Genomic DNA, 16,000 nt, shown 5'->3' on the forward strand with positions numbered 1-16,000 from the left:
CAATAGGCTCTCGCAGCGCTTAGCTGCTCGGGCCTAATAATTTACAGCAAGGTTTCAATAGGCTCTCGCAGCGCTTAGCTGCTCGGGCCTAATTAGTTAATAATTCCCCATATTAGTCTTTATTTATAATTTCACACTGTGTAACCTCACTTTATTTTGATCTTAAAGCTAAACTCACAGTAATTATTAAAATAATTACACTCTTTCATAACAGTAAGTGCATACACTTCTTACAGTATGTACAACATTTTCTAAAGCAATAACAGCAGCTGTTGTAAATGTACTTTGGACAATATTAATAACAGACATTTATTCAACCGGCTGGAAAATTGCTATAAATGGCTGAAATGAACATCATTTTAGAAAATCAACCGAGTTTTTCCCCTTTCAGCCATAACAATTTGGCCAAAATGGCAGAAAACTGCAGAACATTTCTGTCCATTTTAAAGGAAAATCTAGAACAACCATAAATCCTGATGCCAGTTTGTTCCAGCGCAGCTTCGGGTTCAGAAGTCCAGAGGCCGGATCATCATGGCGGTGCCGCGGAGGGAGTAGCTGGGTCCTTTGAAGTAATGCCACTTAATGCCGTTGAGCTTCCCTACGTGCTGCCCGCGGCTGAAGTACAGCCCGTTGAGGTTGGACGGGCCGCAGGCGTCGAACCACCAGCCTGGGCCGGAAAATGAGGAATATTTAACGTAAATGAGACGATAAACCGCTTTACGACGACATGCAGTTCACTTCACATGCATCTGGATTTCTGGTTGTTCATGAAACACAGCTCCATTCTGAACTTGGATTCTATGGAGCTACACTGGTGCCATAAAGAAAATTATACTGAAAAAAATAACGTTTTTATATATATATAAACATTATGGCTCCAACTCCAATTTAGCTCCACAGATTTCCTTGGGATCTGTCCATCCAGGGACTAATTTCTCTTTATTTGCCAATGGAAAATTAAGACTCTCAAAGCGGGAAAGGAAAACTGACCTAACCAGGGATTTAGGTTCAGAATTTTCCACTTATAACTTTTCTGATGTTAAAAGTGGAAAAAATCTGCCCATACTTTTCATCAATATTCAAGAATTATTGCTTAAAACAGACTCCTCTGACTTCTGAAACATTACTTTAGATCAGTTTCATTTTATTTAAAGTGAACTAAAGTATTTGCACCGGGACATAAATCCGTGCTGAGATGTTTTGCAGTGCAGCTGCGTAGCGTGGGTCATAAGTGGCTGTCTGGACTCACCGCCCGTCAGCATCAGAGCGCACTTGCAGGAGCAGTTGTCGTTGTCCTGATCTTTGGTGCTGAAATCGGCTCCATGGATCACCAGGCTGCTCTGCTTCCCTGCCGTCCCACTGTGGCTTTTCAGGAACAGCCTGGAAAACACCAAAAGCTCACAACGTGCAGCAAAACGGAGAACCTGAGGAACAAAACGGCCAGAGCAAAAAGCATTTTAGTGTAAACTGTTTAAATGAGGGCGGTTTAGTCCCTGCTGTGTTTGGGCAGCTGTTCTCTCTGGTTCTCGATGCTGTGCAGCTAGAAGGACCTTTTCACTTTCGCATAGTTATGATGTGTAACCATGGCAACAAGGTGTTTATAGCAGCTGATTAGCAAAAAAGAAAAACACCTGAACCGTGACCCCGAATCCCAGAGGAGGTGAAACTGAGGCTGGAAGCAGGTGAGGACCAGAGAGCAGAGAGAGGAAGTTCAAACCGTCTGGACAGGAAACAGGAAGTCTTTGACAGGCAAACCGGATGAACTTCAAGAATGGATCCAGCCAGAATATTACAGGTATCGTCTCGTTCAATAGAACATGGCTGCAGGTTCTGATCCCCTACTCCGTCTCTCTAACCATACAGCATATTTAGAGGAGCAGCAAAAGCAAAGGAGGCAGGTTAGCAGAGCTAGCTAACAGCTGATGAGGATTATCGCCTCTGCTGCCCTGATCCTGAGATGTTAGCGTGTCACAACATGAGTCTTCAGTCAGAAGCCTCTTCTGATTCACTGTAAGACTGACTGCTACAGGAGATCCTTCCTGCCAACAGCAACATCTGGAGAAACTGCATCCAAACCAAATTCTGAAGAAATCCAAAGTTCTGGTTCTGAAGATAAATGGATCTCTGATTCTTTCTCTGGTTATTGTGACTTTTAGCAGACAGAATAAGTTCAGTGATTATAACTGAACTAAAACGAGACGTTTGGTTTAACTTCAGACTGAGAACAAAATGTGGAAGTAAACCTTTGGTTTCATATTTACAATAAAGGAAACTTTCTAATTGTGTTTTTCTCATAAGTGTAAATATTAAATGTGTTTATTGTAAAGCGGAGCCGTCAGATCTGAGAAAAGCAGATCGAATCACTGCATGGTGAAGGTTTGAACCCAACGGAACGAGGTTTTAGCTCCTGTTGAATCCTCATAAATCGTGGCTGTTTGGTCGTGGTGGATCATCCAGGCTGCGGCTCGTCAGGTTTCCAGGAGCGGATCGGTTGGAGCGGTTCTGGTGTCAGACTGTTAACAGGCCGGGCTCCGGCGGCGGCGCTCAGAGCTGCGGCAGGCGGCATTCTGATCGCCAACTGAAAGCATCTCAGCGAGCAGCTGCAGAGGACAATCCTCTCCCTGCCAGCAGGTGTCATTTCAGGCTCAGGTTTCCTGAGGGGGGTCGGTATGCAGGCGCTGCGCTGCAGGAGATCAACGTCCGCCGAGTCCCTTCAGGTCAGAGCAGGAGCCTCGGATCGCTTCTGTTTTCTGAAGTATGATCCCATTCAAAGGCAGCTCAGAGCTTCACTAATGGATCTGCATCAGCACTGAAACATTCAGAGTCAGCAGCAGTTAGAAGTTCTCAGCTTTTATTTTGATGGTCCACTTCCACAACTGAGTTTATGTATTAGCTAAATATTTAGCTAGCTAGCTTAGAGATAAATATTTAGTTTGTAGCTAAATAGTTAACTTACTCAGCAAATATTTAGGGAACTAATTAGCTTGCTAACTAAATTTCTGGCTTCTAAGTAAATATTTAGTTTGTAGCCACATATGTAGCTACCTCCACGCTAACTAGATGTGTAGCTAGCTCCACGCTAACTACATGTGTAGCTAGCTCCACGCTAACTACATGCGTAGCTACCTCCACGCTAACTACATGCGTAGCTAGCTCCACGCTAACTACATGCGTAGCTAGCTCAGAGCTCACTACACATTTACTTAGCTTAGAGCTAAATAGTTAGCCTGCCCACTAAATATTTACCCTGATAACTTAATATTACTTCAAACTAAATATTTAGTTTGGATCTAAATATTTAAATGACGGTAAAATATTTAGCTGATAGTTTGCAACTGAAACCTTTATAACTGATAACATGGTGAAAATATGAAAAAATGAACCTCCATCTGTTTTTTATGGCAGGATAAATAACCCAAAGTATTTTTATTAGTTTTTGAATGTGCGACTCTACAAACGGTGTAGTCCAAGGCCTGCAGAGTGACCCAGGTTCTTACGTTTGACGTGTCTTTGGGTAACATTACCTGTAGTTTTGCTTCTCGTTGCCGATCTGGAATCGGTCATAGAGTGAGAAGGCCTGGTGTCCGTCCCAGTCCGTCAGCTCAATCCGAAGCACCTGCTGCCGCCGGCTGGTCAGCTGATAAATATGCTCATTTCCCAACCAGTGCTCTGCCAGCAAACTCCCAAAGCCCTGCAGACAGGAGAGGGGTCTGCTGGTTCATGTTCCAGCTGCTGTGGTTTATTCCTCAGCTCTGGGAAAAAAAACTCCCTGAAAACCTGAGAAGTTCAGAAATTATTGGTCCTTTAAATCAGGACTGAAAAGGTTTCAGTTCACACAGATTATCTGAATCACATCGACCTGTTTGTTCTGTGCCGTATCAATTTGCTCTTGGTTACAAACGAAGCGTCTCACCAGCTTGTACTCCTTCCATGTTCTCTGGAAATCTTCGCTGCCGTCTTGTCTGCGCTGGATGACCGTCCATCCGCCGCCGGCGCTCTCCATGTTGCAGAACACCTGCAGCAGGAGCAGCTTTGATGAAGATCGATATAAACTTTCCATGCTCTTCATTCCAGCTTTTCTGATGAATCAACCTGATGAAGCTGTTTTGTTCTGCAGACATAAAAAGTGTGATTTTGCTCTGGAAAGTTTTAAGACTTTGGCAGAGCTAACGGCGCCGTGTGACGACCATCGGGACCACCGGGTCGTTTGGGCCAGAACCCAACGTTCGGTTCAGGTTTGCTAACATCAGAAGCGGCTGTTTTCTTCACAGATCAACGGTACCTTCTTAGTTTCCTGTGGATTTATCTGGATGGTGTAAACGCTGTTTTTGTGGAAGCCAGCTTTGTATAAATCCGCACAGTCAGCAAACTTCTTCTCTTCATCCGCAGCTCCTGATTGGTTCGCTGCGGCTGCAGAGGGTCAAGAGATGATGTCAAAGTTTCAGTGGATAAACTGTGGCCAAATCAAGAAATGTGATAAATCAGTAAATAATTTATTTGTTAGGACAGTACACATTAACTAACACTGATTACCAGTTAATTTAACTTCATTTCCTCGACTGCAAACTTTCTCCAACCCTCCCCCACTTACTGCTGGATAGTTTGAAAGGTTGGAAAACTTTTATTATACCCTAGTTTAAAACTAAAAGGTTTGATGGAGTTGACAGAAAAAGAAAATATTTACAACTGACAATAAAAAAGGTTTACAGTAAATATTAATTCATTTTAATTGACATAAGCCTGAAAACAATGTAAATACAGTAAGAAAAATGTTTTAAAGTGTTAAAGTTCCAGCCTCCAGCCTGGTAGTGCCTCGGTCCCCCAGCAGGGGGCGCTCCCCTCTCCTCATTCTGCGCTCCAAAGCCAGAACTTTCCAGTCAAAGCCTCAGCACTTCCAACTTCAAAATATATGAACTTTATTTCTGAAAAAATAGGCAAACTAATAACTAAAAATATTTTCAACTGTGATGAAAACAAAAGTTAATCTGTTAAGAAATCGGCCAAAAAACATAATTTTACCCCGTCGGCACATTTCCAAACAAACGTGACTTTAATTACTTAAATTAACGGTTAAAGGTTAAAAAGTAATCTGAACCAGTTATAAACGTTTATTACAGGTTTCTAAATGAATGAAGCAAATCCAAACGAACTTATGATTCACAGAGTGTCAGCAGGATCAATAAAGTGTTTTATAAATGAATCTGATCAGAGCGCCGCCGATGCACTGTAAAACCTGAACAGTTGAGTTGGCTGCTGTTCCCTCTGGCCCGGATCAGCTGAGCCTCCAGCTGCCGGATGGCGCCGCTCTGCCGGCCCACCAGCGCCTGCAGGCTCCCCTTCTCCTGCCTCAGCGTCTCCAGCTCCTCAGCGTGCTGCTTCTCCATCTCCAGCATCTTCCTCTCCAGGAGGCTGTGAACACGAAGGTCAGCTGAACAAACTCAAACCTTCCCTTCTCAGCCTTCACAGGTTTCATATCCAATCAGGATTAATTGTTTCTGGAAAATAAATACTGATCCAACGTTTCAGCCCTGGTTTCCGAAAGAGCCGAGTTAGTGAACAGAAACAGGAAGAACGGAAATTAACTTTATTTCAAAACGTGATTTATAGATAAAATCACAAAGTGAGAAAAACAAAGAACAGCTGATAAAAACAAATTAAAGAGTAACTAAACCCCACAAACCCCTAATATCTGGTAATATTAGGGTTTAATAATAAGTCAGAGTGTAACGGACGATAATTTAGTTTTCTACTGACCAAATTAAAACTAAAGACAGTTTTAGTTTGTAAAGTTGTTTCTCAGAACCTGATCTATTTTTTCTAAATAATTCAGATTTCCCAGAACGTCCTGAATCCCACAGAAAGATGATTTTCCTCATAACTTCACTGCAGCATTTCCCAGATGAAATGTTTCAGTCAGCAGCAAACCGAGGTTCAACTCTCATTCTGCACCGCCAGGGGGCGCCGTTCCCTTCGTTTGCTGCAGAAACCTGGACTGAGGAAACTGTTCTGATGTATAGAAATGAATAATTGAATAATCTGTCCGGTGAGGTTTCCCACATCTACCTGTTTTTGTCGTGCAGCTTGCTGATCTCAGTGGTCTGGATCATTAACTGTTTCTCCAGCTTGTTGGTGGAAAGGGAATTTTCCAGCAGTTGAATTTCAAGCCTCGACGTTTGATTCAAAACCTGCAACAAGGAGAAAAAAACGGTTTATATTCCTAAGACTTAAATATAAGTGATAAAACTCTTTAAATGAAAAGTGATTGACATGATTATAATGAACACGCTTCAGAAAAAAGTCATTTTTTAGACATTTTATTGTAAGATTGTGTGATAGTTCACTATTTTATTTCCTTTGAATTTATCGTTTTATTTGAATGTTTTTCCATCATGTTCAGGTGGTCAGACTAATTTTATTTCCATATATTCACAGTGTACAACATGTCTACAGGTTCTTAAAAACTCTAAAATTAAGGCCTTGAAATACCTTGAATTCATAAAAACATAAATTAGCCTTAAATATGTTGATCACACGCTAACTGTTGTTCATTTAGTTGTTTTTCTTTTCTGCCAGGGTAAAGTTTCCGGCTGAGGCTAACTAGCAGCTAGCATACCGGTGGTAGCCAGCTAGCTGTCGTCAGAGTGAAGATCCCCAGACACTCCTTATGTTTAGTCTTTTATATCTTAAATTTAATTCAAGCTAGCATTAAAAAGTCTTAAATGTAGCTTGCTGAAACATGCAGGTAGCTGTTTCAGACTTCAATGGAGCAAATTTCAGGGTAAAATAAAAGTTTGACTAAAGCCTGGGATGTCATTAGCTTCATCAAAAGCACAAAAGAAACACATGAATGTCAGGCTCTGTGCGTGTAGCTTCTTCCACCTGAGTCTCAACGTCAGTCAGCTTGCGCGTTTGCTCGGCGGTCTGAGAGAGAAGGCTGGTTCCCATTTCCAACATGGCTGCCGTGTGGTTGTGCATGGCGCTCTGCTGCAGGTGAGCCATCTCCGTCTTCATGCTCTCCCTGACGTAGCTCTCAATCTGCAACCAGAAAGACGATGCGAGAAGTTAGAGGAGCAAACCAAAAACCGCTGAATGGACACAGAAAAACACAGATCTGAGTGTGGTAGAAAATAGAAATGATCTGTGATAGCTAGAGATGGATATCTAGTTATCCAGTTAGTTAGCTGGACGGACGCAGAAACATAAAGACTAGCTTTGAATTTCCCAGTATTTGATGGTTTTCTATTTATCAGTTTAATCGCGTTCGTTATGAAATACATTTTTGTTCTGTTTGTTCAGGATCGACGCAAACGAAGTGTTAAAATGCATAAACATTATAGAGACTTTTACACTGTCAATTAATTAATTTCTGTAACTAATTTCTTATATTCAGATTGGAATCGTTCAGATGGGAATCGTTCAGATAAGAATCGTTCAGATGGGAATCGTTCAGATGGGAATCGTTCAGATGGGAATCAGATCGCTCCTCTGTTCCTCACGCTGAGCCGGAACGTCGGCTGACAGTCGGACTTCCAGCGACGGTCCAGAACCTGAAGCCTGGATTCGTCTCTGTCCTTAAATAAATTCACTGAATGAATAAAAAACAACCTGCAGGAGGTTCAGGCACCTGGAGTTAAAACCAAAGTGAGACGTTTTGCTTCCGTTTGGCATCAGAAGAACGTTTCCTCGGTCAAACATCCTGGATGTTTGCATTACTGATCAGACCAGTTTATTTGTTTCTTATGGGATTTAAAATCATCTGTTTGGAAAAATGTTTCTTCAGCCTCAATCTGTTAATTTCACTCAAATTTTCTACCATTTTTGAACAAAATTCTCCACAAGAAACAATAAAATAAAATGAAGCAAAACTCTATTTTACTCCAAATTATTATTATTATTATTATTTTATTTTTTTTTATTATTTATTTTATTTTATTTATTTATTTTTTACTTGTATGACTTTAATGTTGAGAGAAAAAATAAAATTTGGTCCGACTCAGAAAATGGAAGATCAGAAGATTTGGATTTTGTCTCCTGCTGACTAATCAGAGAAATTATTTCTGATTTCATTTGGAGTAAAATTATAATCAACCATCAACATCTGATAATCCATCTGGGAAAATCTGTAGGTTTTAACCAGATCAGCCGCTGAGATGATCGTTGTTCTACCGTCTCTGCAAAGCGCAGCAGGAAGGAGCTGAAACAGGAGAATTCACCCGAACAGCCACAGATCTGCTCAGAAAGTTGAGCTGAATGCAGCTGAACTCAAACCAACAGGAATAATGACGCCGTTTTCTTCACCTCCTGCTGCTGAGCACAGAACCAACACGACGTTTCTGACGAGGCGTCCAGAGGAACTGAAACTTTCTCTCAGATAAAACTCAACTTGGTGAGCTCAGATTATTTCTGCACTTCTATGACGCCAAGATCTAGGAAGTCCTCAGAGAAACAACGTTCATCAGATCAGCGAAATCTTTCACATCTGCATACAAGAAGCTAACTTTGCATAATTGTTCCCAAGGGCTTGCTTTAAAAAATAAAATAATAAACATAGAAAATTTCAAGATGGCCGCCAAGGAAAACGTGTTCTTGCACCAAATGTTTATATTTATCATATATAAATTGTTTATGTGTCAAATCATGAAGAACTGAACTCAGATGAACCATATTTACTGATTTTACTCTAAAGTTACCAATTAGTCGAACATGTTTGGTGTCCAATCACAGCCAGCGTCATCTGAACCGTAGAAATCCTGAAGTTTCCTTTTCCTGGTGAACATTGGAAAATATGTTTGCTCTAAAATTAGCAGCAAAAAGTTATCTAAATACTAATTCACTAAAAAAGTAATCTTAGCGCCACTAATGCTAAACACATAAAAGTTAGCAGAAGCTAATGCTAACCATTAAAACCACTGCTTGTGTCATATCTTCATTTTCTTCCAAGTGTGAGACTCGCAAACAGCAAAGTCCTCAGTTTCTCATGATGTGACATAAAGTTCTTCCAAAACGGAAGAACTTCATGTTTTCCATAAAGACAAAGTTCTTCTTTATGGTCATCTTGAAAAAATGTCTGTCATCCTGATATCGTAACTACTTATGTGAAATATGAAGAACGTACAACCTGAATTTTTATGCTTGTTTCCTAACTTTACCTGTTCTTACAGTAGCATCAGGATTTCCTCTGAATCTAACTGGTTTTTCTAAAAACTGCCTGATCTGTGAGCAAACGCAGCAGAGCGTGTGGAGCTTCCTGGAGCTTCCTGGAGCATCCTGGAGCTTCCTGGAGCTTCCTGCTGCCCACCTTCCTGGTTTACCTTCTGCAGCCACTGGGTGTAGTTCTGCATGACGCTCTCCAGCTGCTGGATCTTCAGGCTGGGCTCGGCCGGCGGCGCGTCTCTCTGGATGGCGTTGGCGTCGTGCTGACTGGTCCTGCCGCCGCCTCGGGCCTCTCTGCAGCTGGCCTGTCCCTCCTCAGGCAGGATGAACGTGTAGGTGCACTGCCCATGCTGAATTTGATGAAACCTCTGCTGATCGCCTTCGGCACGGCGCACAGTCAGCAGGAGGAGGGTGAGCAGAAACAGCGAGCGGCGTCCAACATGGAGGCCAAGCATCATGTCAGAATTAGCAGGTAAACGGGTCGCTCTGGGTCTTCCTGCTCCCTATGGCCGACTCTTCTCCTTAAAGCAGAATGACTACAGGCTGGAGGATTCTGCTCGCCATGACTGACCCGTCCTTTGGCTGGACCTCCAGGACTCTCATCAAATGTTTCCAAATCTCCAAATTGTGTTTCTGCCAGGAAAAGTTGCTCATATCTGAAGCAGAGAGGCAGCTTTCTTCTGCATGTTGATTCTGCAGGAAATCAAAGCCAGGCTTGATCCTCCATCAGCGTGAAACTGTAAAATGTTTTCTGGGAAAGCTGGAATTTGTTGTCAGACCTCCCCTGGTCTGCGCTGCGGCTTCCTGCTCCGCTCTGAAGTGGAGAACAGCTCCAGGCTTCAGGACAGACTGAGCCAGCCTCTCACAGCCTGCAGTGGAATGTGGCTGTGCACACATCAGTGTGTGTGTGTGTGTGTGTGTGTGTGTGTGAGAGAGAGATTTTGGCACAAGCTCAGACCATGGGGATCGGTTTACATCCAGCCTCATGTGGTCGCCGTCCTGCCTTCTTTTCTGGAAGTGGACACAAACATTCATCTGAATTTTCTCCTGAATCTCTGGGATGCAGAAAACTTTTTCATAACATCAGCAGAATTTGTCCAGTTTTGTAGTTCCTGAACTGGTTCCTCCAGTGTTGTTCATTTCTGGGATGAGAAGCTAAAAAATGCCTGGACAAAGTTTTGTCTGCAGTGACCGTTCTGCTCTCCATTCTGTTTTATACAATCCAAGAATGAACCCAAGGAGACAAAGATCGAGGAAAAGCAGCTGAGATTAAAACTGTTTTCACAGCTGATGGTCTGTTGGACTCAGTTTGATCGCAAACAAGCCAACCTGTTCCCCTCCTGGCCTGTGGGGGCGCTGCACCAAGAACCACTGAAGGAAACGACACAAAAACCTCTGAAAACACTGAGAGCAACTTCCTTCTTCACCAGATGGAAACAAGATGGAGATTTTACCGGTTGGAGGATTTCTCTTTAGGCTAAAGACCAGGAGCCGTTTCTGCTGCTAGCGCTAGGCTAGCACGTTAGCTTTGGTTGTATTTACCCAGAATGCCCTGCGCTGTAGTCCACAGCACAGGGCATTCTGGGATGTGGCGTTCACATTCAAACCAAACCAGAGTTCCACTTTAATCCAACTTTAGTCCGTTTGCCTAGTCAAAGTCCGGTTCGGTTGGTGAGGTGTGCATACTAATCGACCTCTGACCTCTGGTCCTCCAAACCTCGGTTGGGTTCAGTTGAAATGAACTCTGGTTCTGTTTGAATGCATGTGAACCTTCAGAGGTTTTTGTGTCGTTTCCTTCAGTGGTTCTTGGTGCAGCGCCCCCACAGGCCAGGAGGGGAACAGGTTGGTTTGACTCAGAACCACAGCAGCTGGAGGTGGAGCAGATGTTCTGGTTCCAGTAGAACCGGGTCGACCGGACCACCAGGTGTGAAAGCAGTCTCAGGTTTGTAGGTGGACCAGAGTTCACATCAGAGTTCGATTTCACATTCACACAAACTGAACCGGATTCTCTGCAGACGGACTGGACTAAAGCGCAGTGAGCAGAGCGGGTCCGAATGCGGCCAGAATGTCTTTATAAAGTTCTGAGACCTTCAGGCTGTTGTTCCACTTTGGGCTGATTTTCAACATTCTTTATTTGTCTCATGTCTGCCAACTGTGTAAGACGTGATCATGGTTTCTGGTCACGCTTCTGCAGTTTGTCCTGTGTGGGTATGCGGTGATATCAGCTGTGTGTGTGTGTGTGTGTGTGTGTGTGTGTGTGTGTGTGTGTGTGTGTGGGAGCAGAGTAGCACAGAGACACAAGATAACAAAGCCTCAGAATAACTCAGCCTGGCTGAGACATAAAGCATGTTAGCTCTGCTTGTCTGAGGAAAACATTCTTCACATGAGAATTTGTTTGTCAAAGATAAAAAGTGAGATATTCACAGGGACTCTTCAAGGAAACCTACGAAACATTAAACTGTGACAGAATGTTAATAAATCAGATCTGTGTGACGGTTTCTAACAGCATCAGTTCCAGCAGCTTCTCATTCTCTGACATCATCTAGGAGCTTCATGTTAATGATATTTATGCGCCAGTAAAAACTGCATGAAGCAGAATCTGAATGTTTAGCTGTGAGATAAAACCAAAGGTGGGAAGAAAGATGGCCGACAGACGCAAACATGCAGCAAACGGTGAAACACAACAAACATGCAACAGAAAAAATGCTGCAAACAGCAAAAACAGCAGCAAGTTCCACAAAATGGAAGCCCTCCAGACCACTAGGGGGAGTCTGGAGTGGGATTGTAGCGGACCAGAGTTGGATTGAACCGGGCCGGAGTGGGACTGAAGCGGATCGGATTGAAGCGGATCGGATTGAAGCGGGTCGGACTGAAGCGGGTCGGACTGAAGCGGGTCGGATTGAAGCGGGTCGGACTGAAGCGGACTGTGAGATGTGAAGAACCGAAGTGCAGATCCATGATGCTCCTCAGGCCTCAGACGCTTTAAAGGAACCGATTGTTGGTGGTCACAGTCAACGGGTTGGCACGGCGTCATGTGAAAGGCCTGCAGGCGGCTTGTGTTCATGGGAATGTCCTCGTTTTTCTTGATGAAAATGTTTTCTTCAACATTAATGTGATTCTGCCTCCCTTTGAACTGTAGATGCTTCAGAAATGAGCTGCTCTCAGCAAGTCATCGTTTCAAAGGAAATAAATCTGTTTCCACACATCAGAACCATTTGGCCTTTTCCCTTCGACCTGGTTGAGTCTGAAAGCTCTACTTTATCACCTGCTTCTTTAAAGAAGCTCCATAAGATGCATTTGTTTTTCTCATAAATATGGTTTCTGCTTTTCAGAAGCTCTTCATAAACCCCCTCCTGGTCTGATGCTCTGATTGGCTGTGATTCCTTCCTGGAGATGATGTAGCCAAACAATTTCCAATTAACTTTTTACTTTCCAATAACAGAGAAAGTTCTGCTCCAGCCAGTTGTGAAAGATGGCCGCTCAGGTTCTGGTTCTGCTGGGGATTTCTTCCTGTTAAACGTGAGTTTTTCCTCTCCACTGTCGCCAATTACAACCAGGTTTCACCAGCATAATTTCATCAGATGTTTTCGCTACGCATGGCTGCAACAAACAGGAAGTAGAGGATGTAAATTAACACGGACCAGAGCGTTGTCTCTCTTTCCCAGAGTTTGTTCCTCTGGTAAGGCACAGACTCGCCGGGTATGAGAGCGTTTCTACGTCTCGTTTTGTGCATCAATATTTTTAAAAATTCCTCCAGAAAATAAAGTAAAAACTTGCTTTTGGCAAAATTAAGGCAGTTTTCAGACTCAGCCGTTTCCATGAACCTTTTCTAATGCGATACTTAAAACTCAGTCAATCCGTCATGTTTGTTTGTGCAGCAAATCTCAGCAGTTCAAAGTTCAAACAAAACAAAAACACAAAGTTATGAAGAAAACAGTAACTACTGACCAAACATCAGACAAGCTGGTCAACGTTTTATTTATTCCGGTTCAGAAGCAGCTCTGACGTGTTCAGCTCAGCGTTTCAGCTGCTTTGCAGTTTTCTGGAAGTTTGCTCCAGTGGTAAAAATGCACATAAAAAATGTTGATGGAAACAAAGTTGACGACTCGATGCAAACTACTTTGATTAATGAGCTGAACTTTAGTGCATTAATGGATTGATAACTAGTGTTAACTGAACTGAAGTGATTTGTTTGAAAGTGCTGTGAAATGTTTGTTGTGAAATGTTTGTTGTGAAATGACGCTACATATATAAACTGAACTCAACTTAAAAAAGTCACCTTTAACAAAAATCTGGCTCAGAAAGCAGCTGCAGTAAATGTATGTTGGTGCTGTTTTCTCTGTTGCAGTGTATTTATGTGACCCTGGCCAGTTTGCTGTCATCACCTCCCAATCACCGACTCACCGCGGCCTTCACTGTTTATCCCTGGAATGTAACATGAAAACTTTTTCCTTTTACCATGTGCTTTTCCACCGGTGTGATCATATTTCGGTTTGTACGGTAAAAATAAAGCAGCTTTGAGATTCAGTGTCTTACAACCGGCAGCCATGTTGGACGCTTCATCGTGTTGGTGACTGCAGATCAAATGAACCAGAACAAACCCAAAAGTCTCAACCCACTGTTGATAATAACGCTGCTAAAATGTGGATCTGAAGACAAACGCTGATGTTCCACCATCATCTGGTTCGAACATCAGCTGCAGCATTTCTGCAGACTGAAGCCAAACTGCTGGAGTTCACGAAGCTGCAGCCTGATTGTTTCTCTTTATGCAGTCAGTTAATTTCACCAACTGCCTGAAACATTTTAACTCTGGCAACTTTCATCAAACTTCTGAGGGAAAAACATCAAAAACATCTGACCTGTAGGAGCGTCGTGTCAGCAAAATGTCTGCAGAGTTACAAAGTCAAAAATGAACAGCAATCATTTACGATACTTAGCCTGTTGAAAGAAAAAAGCTTGCTAATTAAATGTTTAATTAGCAAGCTAAATATTTACCTCTGAGATTAATGTTTAGCTAATATGCTAATTTATTTCCCAGTAACTGGAAGTGGACTACCAAAATAAAAACCTCTTTTCTAACTCCTGCTTTCGATTCTCTTCTTTATCGTTTCTATTCTTGTTTTCTTGTCCAACATTTCAGCTTAAAACAGATGAGACTTTTTAAAGTCTCATCCTTTGTCTCATCCTAGTTAGTAGCTAGCTAGTTACTATGTTAGCTAGCAAACATAGTTAGCTAGTTAGCTAACTAGCTACATAGTTAGCTAGCTCAGAGCTAAATATTTACTTTGGAGCTAAATAGTTTCTAAACCAAATATTTAGCTTACTAATATTTAGGTTTTTGGCTAAATGTTAGCAATTTCTGTTTAGCTAGAAAGCTAAATATTTGGGTTAGCTTGGTAACTCAATATTTAATTTGGACCTAAATATTTAAATTGGAGCTAAATATTTAGTTGGTAAAATAAACCTGCCACTTTGCTGCTGTTGCATTTTTTTGTTCTCCACTGTGTGAAAATAAATGACCTATCTTTGATATGCTATGCTAAGTGGCGCTAGGTTATGCTAATTCCAGGAAATCCATAAATAAAGCATGAATTTCATGACTCTGTGGCTGAACTGCTGGCACACGGTGACTTTATGCTGTAGGTTAAAGCATAAAGCCTCAGTCAGGCAGCAGACCCAGTAGCTGCTGGTTCCTTCTTCACCTTCCAGCCCAGATGTCGCTCAGTGTCAGAGAACGTGTCTGTGAGTTTGGACTTGAGCTCCTTCATTAATTAGCTTCATATCTGCTGCTAGGTGTTGGGACTGAGAGGCATGAAGGTCCTCTGTCAGCTTCTATTTTTACCAGACAGCTGTTCAGCAGCTTGCTGACTTTATTCCAGCTGGGAGACGCTTCACTGGACCAGACCTCTGATCATCTGCACCACTTTACATTTCTGCCAGGACTCAATGCAGCAGTGAGTTAGAAAGTCTTTCACTCAACTCATTCCATCACAATGACAGATGCTTGGAGTTTCCTAATGGAGCTGCTTTAGGACGGCCTAAAAGCTGCAAACACACACAAGCACCGAAACACACAAACATCAAAACACACCAACATTGACACACACACACTAAAACACACGAACACTGACAAAAACAAAAAAACAAAAATGCTGCAACCACAGAGAACAGAAGAAAAGCGTAAAAAGCTGCAAATGGAAAACAGCAAGAATAAAATGCGCCACAAACTGGCAGTCCTCCAGACCACTAGGGGGAGTCTGGAGTAGTTTATATTACATTAGTAAATATGCTGCTGTTCAATTTTACTGCAAAAAACCGTCATTATACATTACATTATACAAACCATACATTATGTCTATGTATGGTTCCTCCAGCTTCCTTATCGTCTCATTAAATCATGACATCTGATCCTTACTGACGGTCGGCGCCCTCTGGTGGTCTGGAGGAATTCTGTTTGGCAGCTTTTCATACTGTCTGCAATCTGGGATTTTCCCTTTGGTTTCTGTCTACTGTGGTTGCAGTGTTTTATGTGGAATCTGTCAATCTAGCGAGCTAGCTAGATATTTCACTAGTGGAAATTTAACTAGTGGAAATTTGAACATCCAGTAGCCAATAAAATCATAAAGAAAAACACAAACCAAACATGCATGTACGCATGAAATATTAAAAAGCTAATTTAAGTTCACCATCCACCATTACAGTCACTAATTTCAGTTGCTAAGGAGTAAAAGTGATAAATATTGCAGATGAAAATGAGCATAACATAAAGGAGACAACAAAAGACTGCAGGGAGTAAATCAGAGTTTCGACTGCAGAGTGAAGCGATCAGGTATTGTCCAGCCTGATC

The 16,000-nt window shown here is 42.3% G+C and overlaps 1 protein-coding gene across 1 annotated transcript; it reads right to left on the reverse strand.

Annotated features, from left to right (window-relative positions):
• Positions 1-102: 102 nt before the first annotated feature.
• angpt1 (angiopoietin 1) lies at positions 103-10,413 on the reverse strand. The gene is made up of 9 exons (XM_015024859.1): positions 9,312-10,413; positions 6,880-7,035; positions 6,064-6,185; positions 5,234-5,409; positions 4,283-4,410; positions 3,914-4,015; positions 3,525-3,691; positions 1,250-1,380; positions 103-667 (listed from the first exon to the last, which is right to left on the reverse strand). The coding sequence occupies exons 1-9, from the start codon at positions 9,609-9,611 to the stop codon at positions 507-509; spliced, it is 1,443 nt and encodes a 480-aa protein (XP_014880345.1). The 5' UTR covers positions 9,612-10,413; the 3' UTR covers positions 103-506.
• Positions 10,414-16,000: the final 5,587 nt, after the last annotated feature.

Source organism: Poecilia latipinna, unplaced genomic scaffold, assembly GCF_001443285.1.
Source record: "Poecilia latipinna isolate Pla-1442-1.1 unplaced genomic scaffold, P_latipinna-1.0 Scaffold3837, whole genome shotgun sequence".
In the NCBI taxonomy this organism is placed as follows: domain Eukaryota; kingdom Metazoa; phylum Chordata; class Actinopteri; order Cyprinodontiformes; family Poeciliidae; genus Poecilia; species Poecilia latipinna.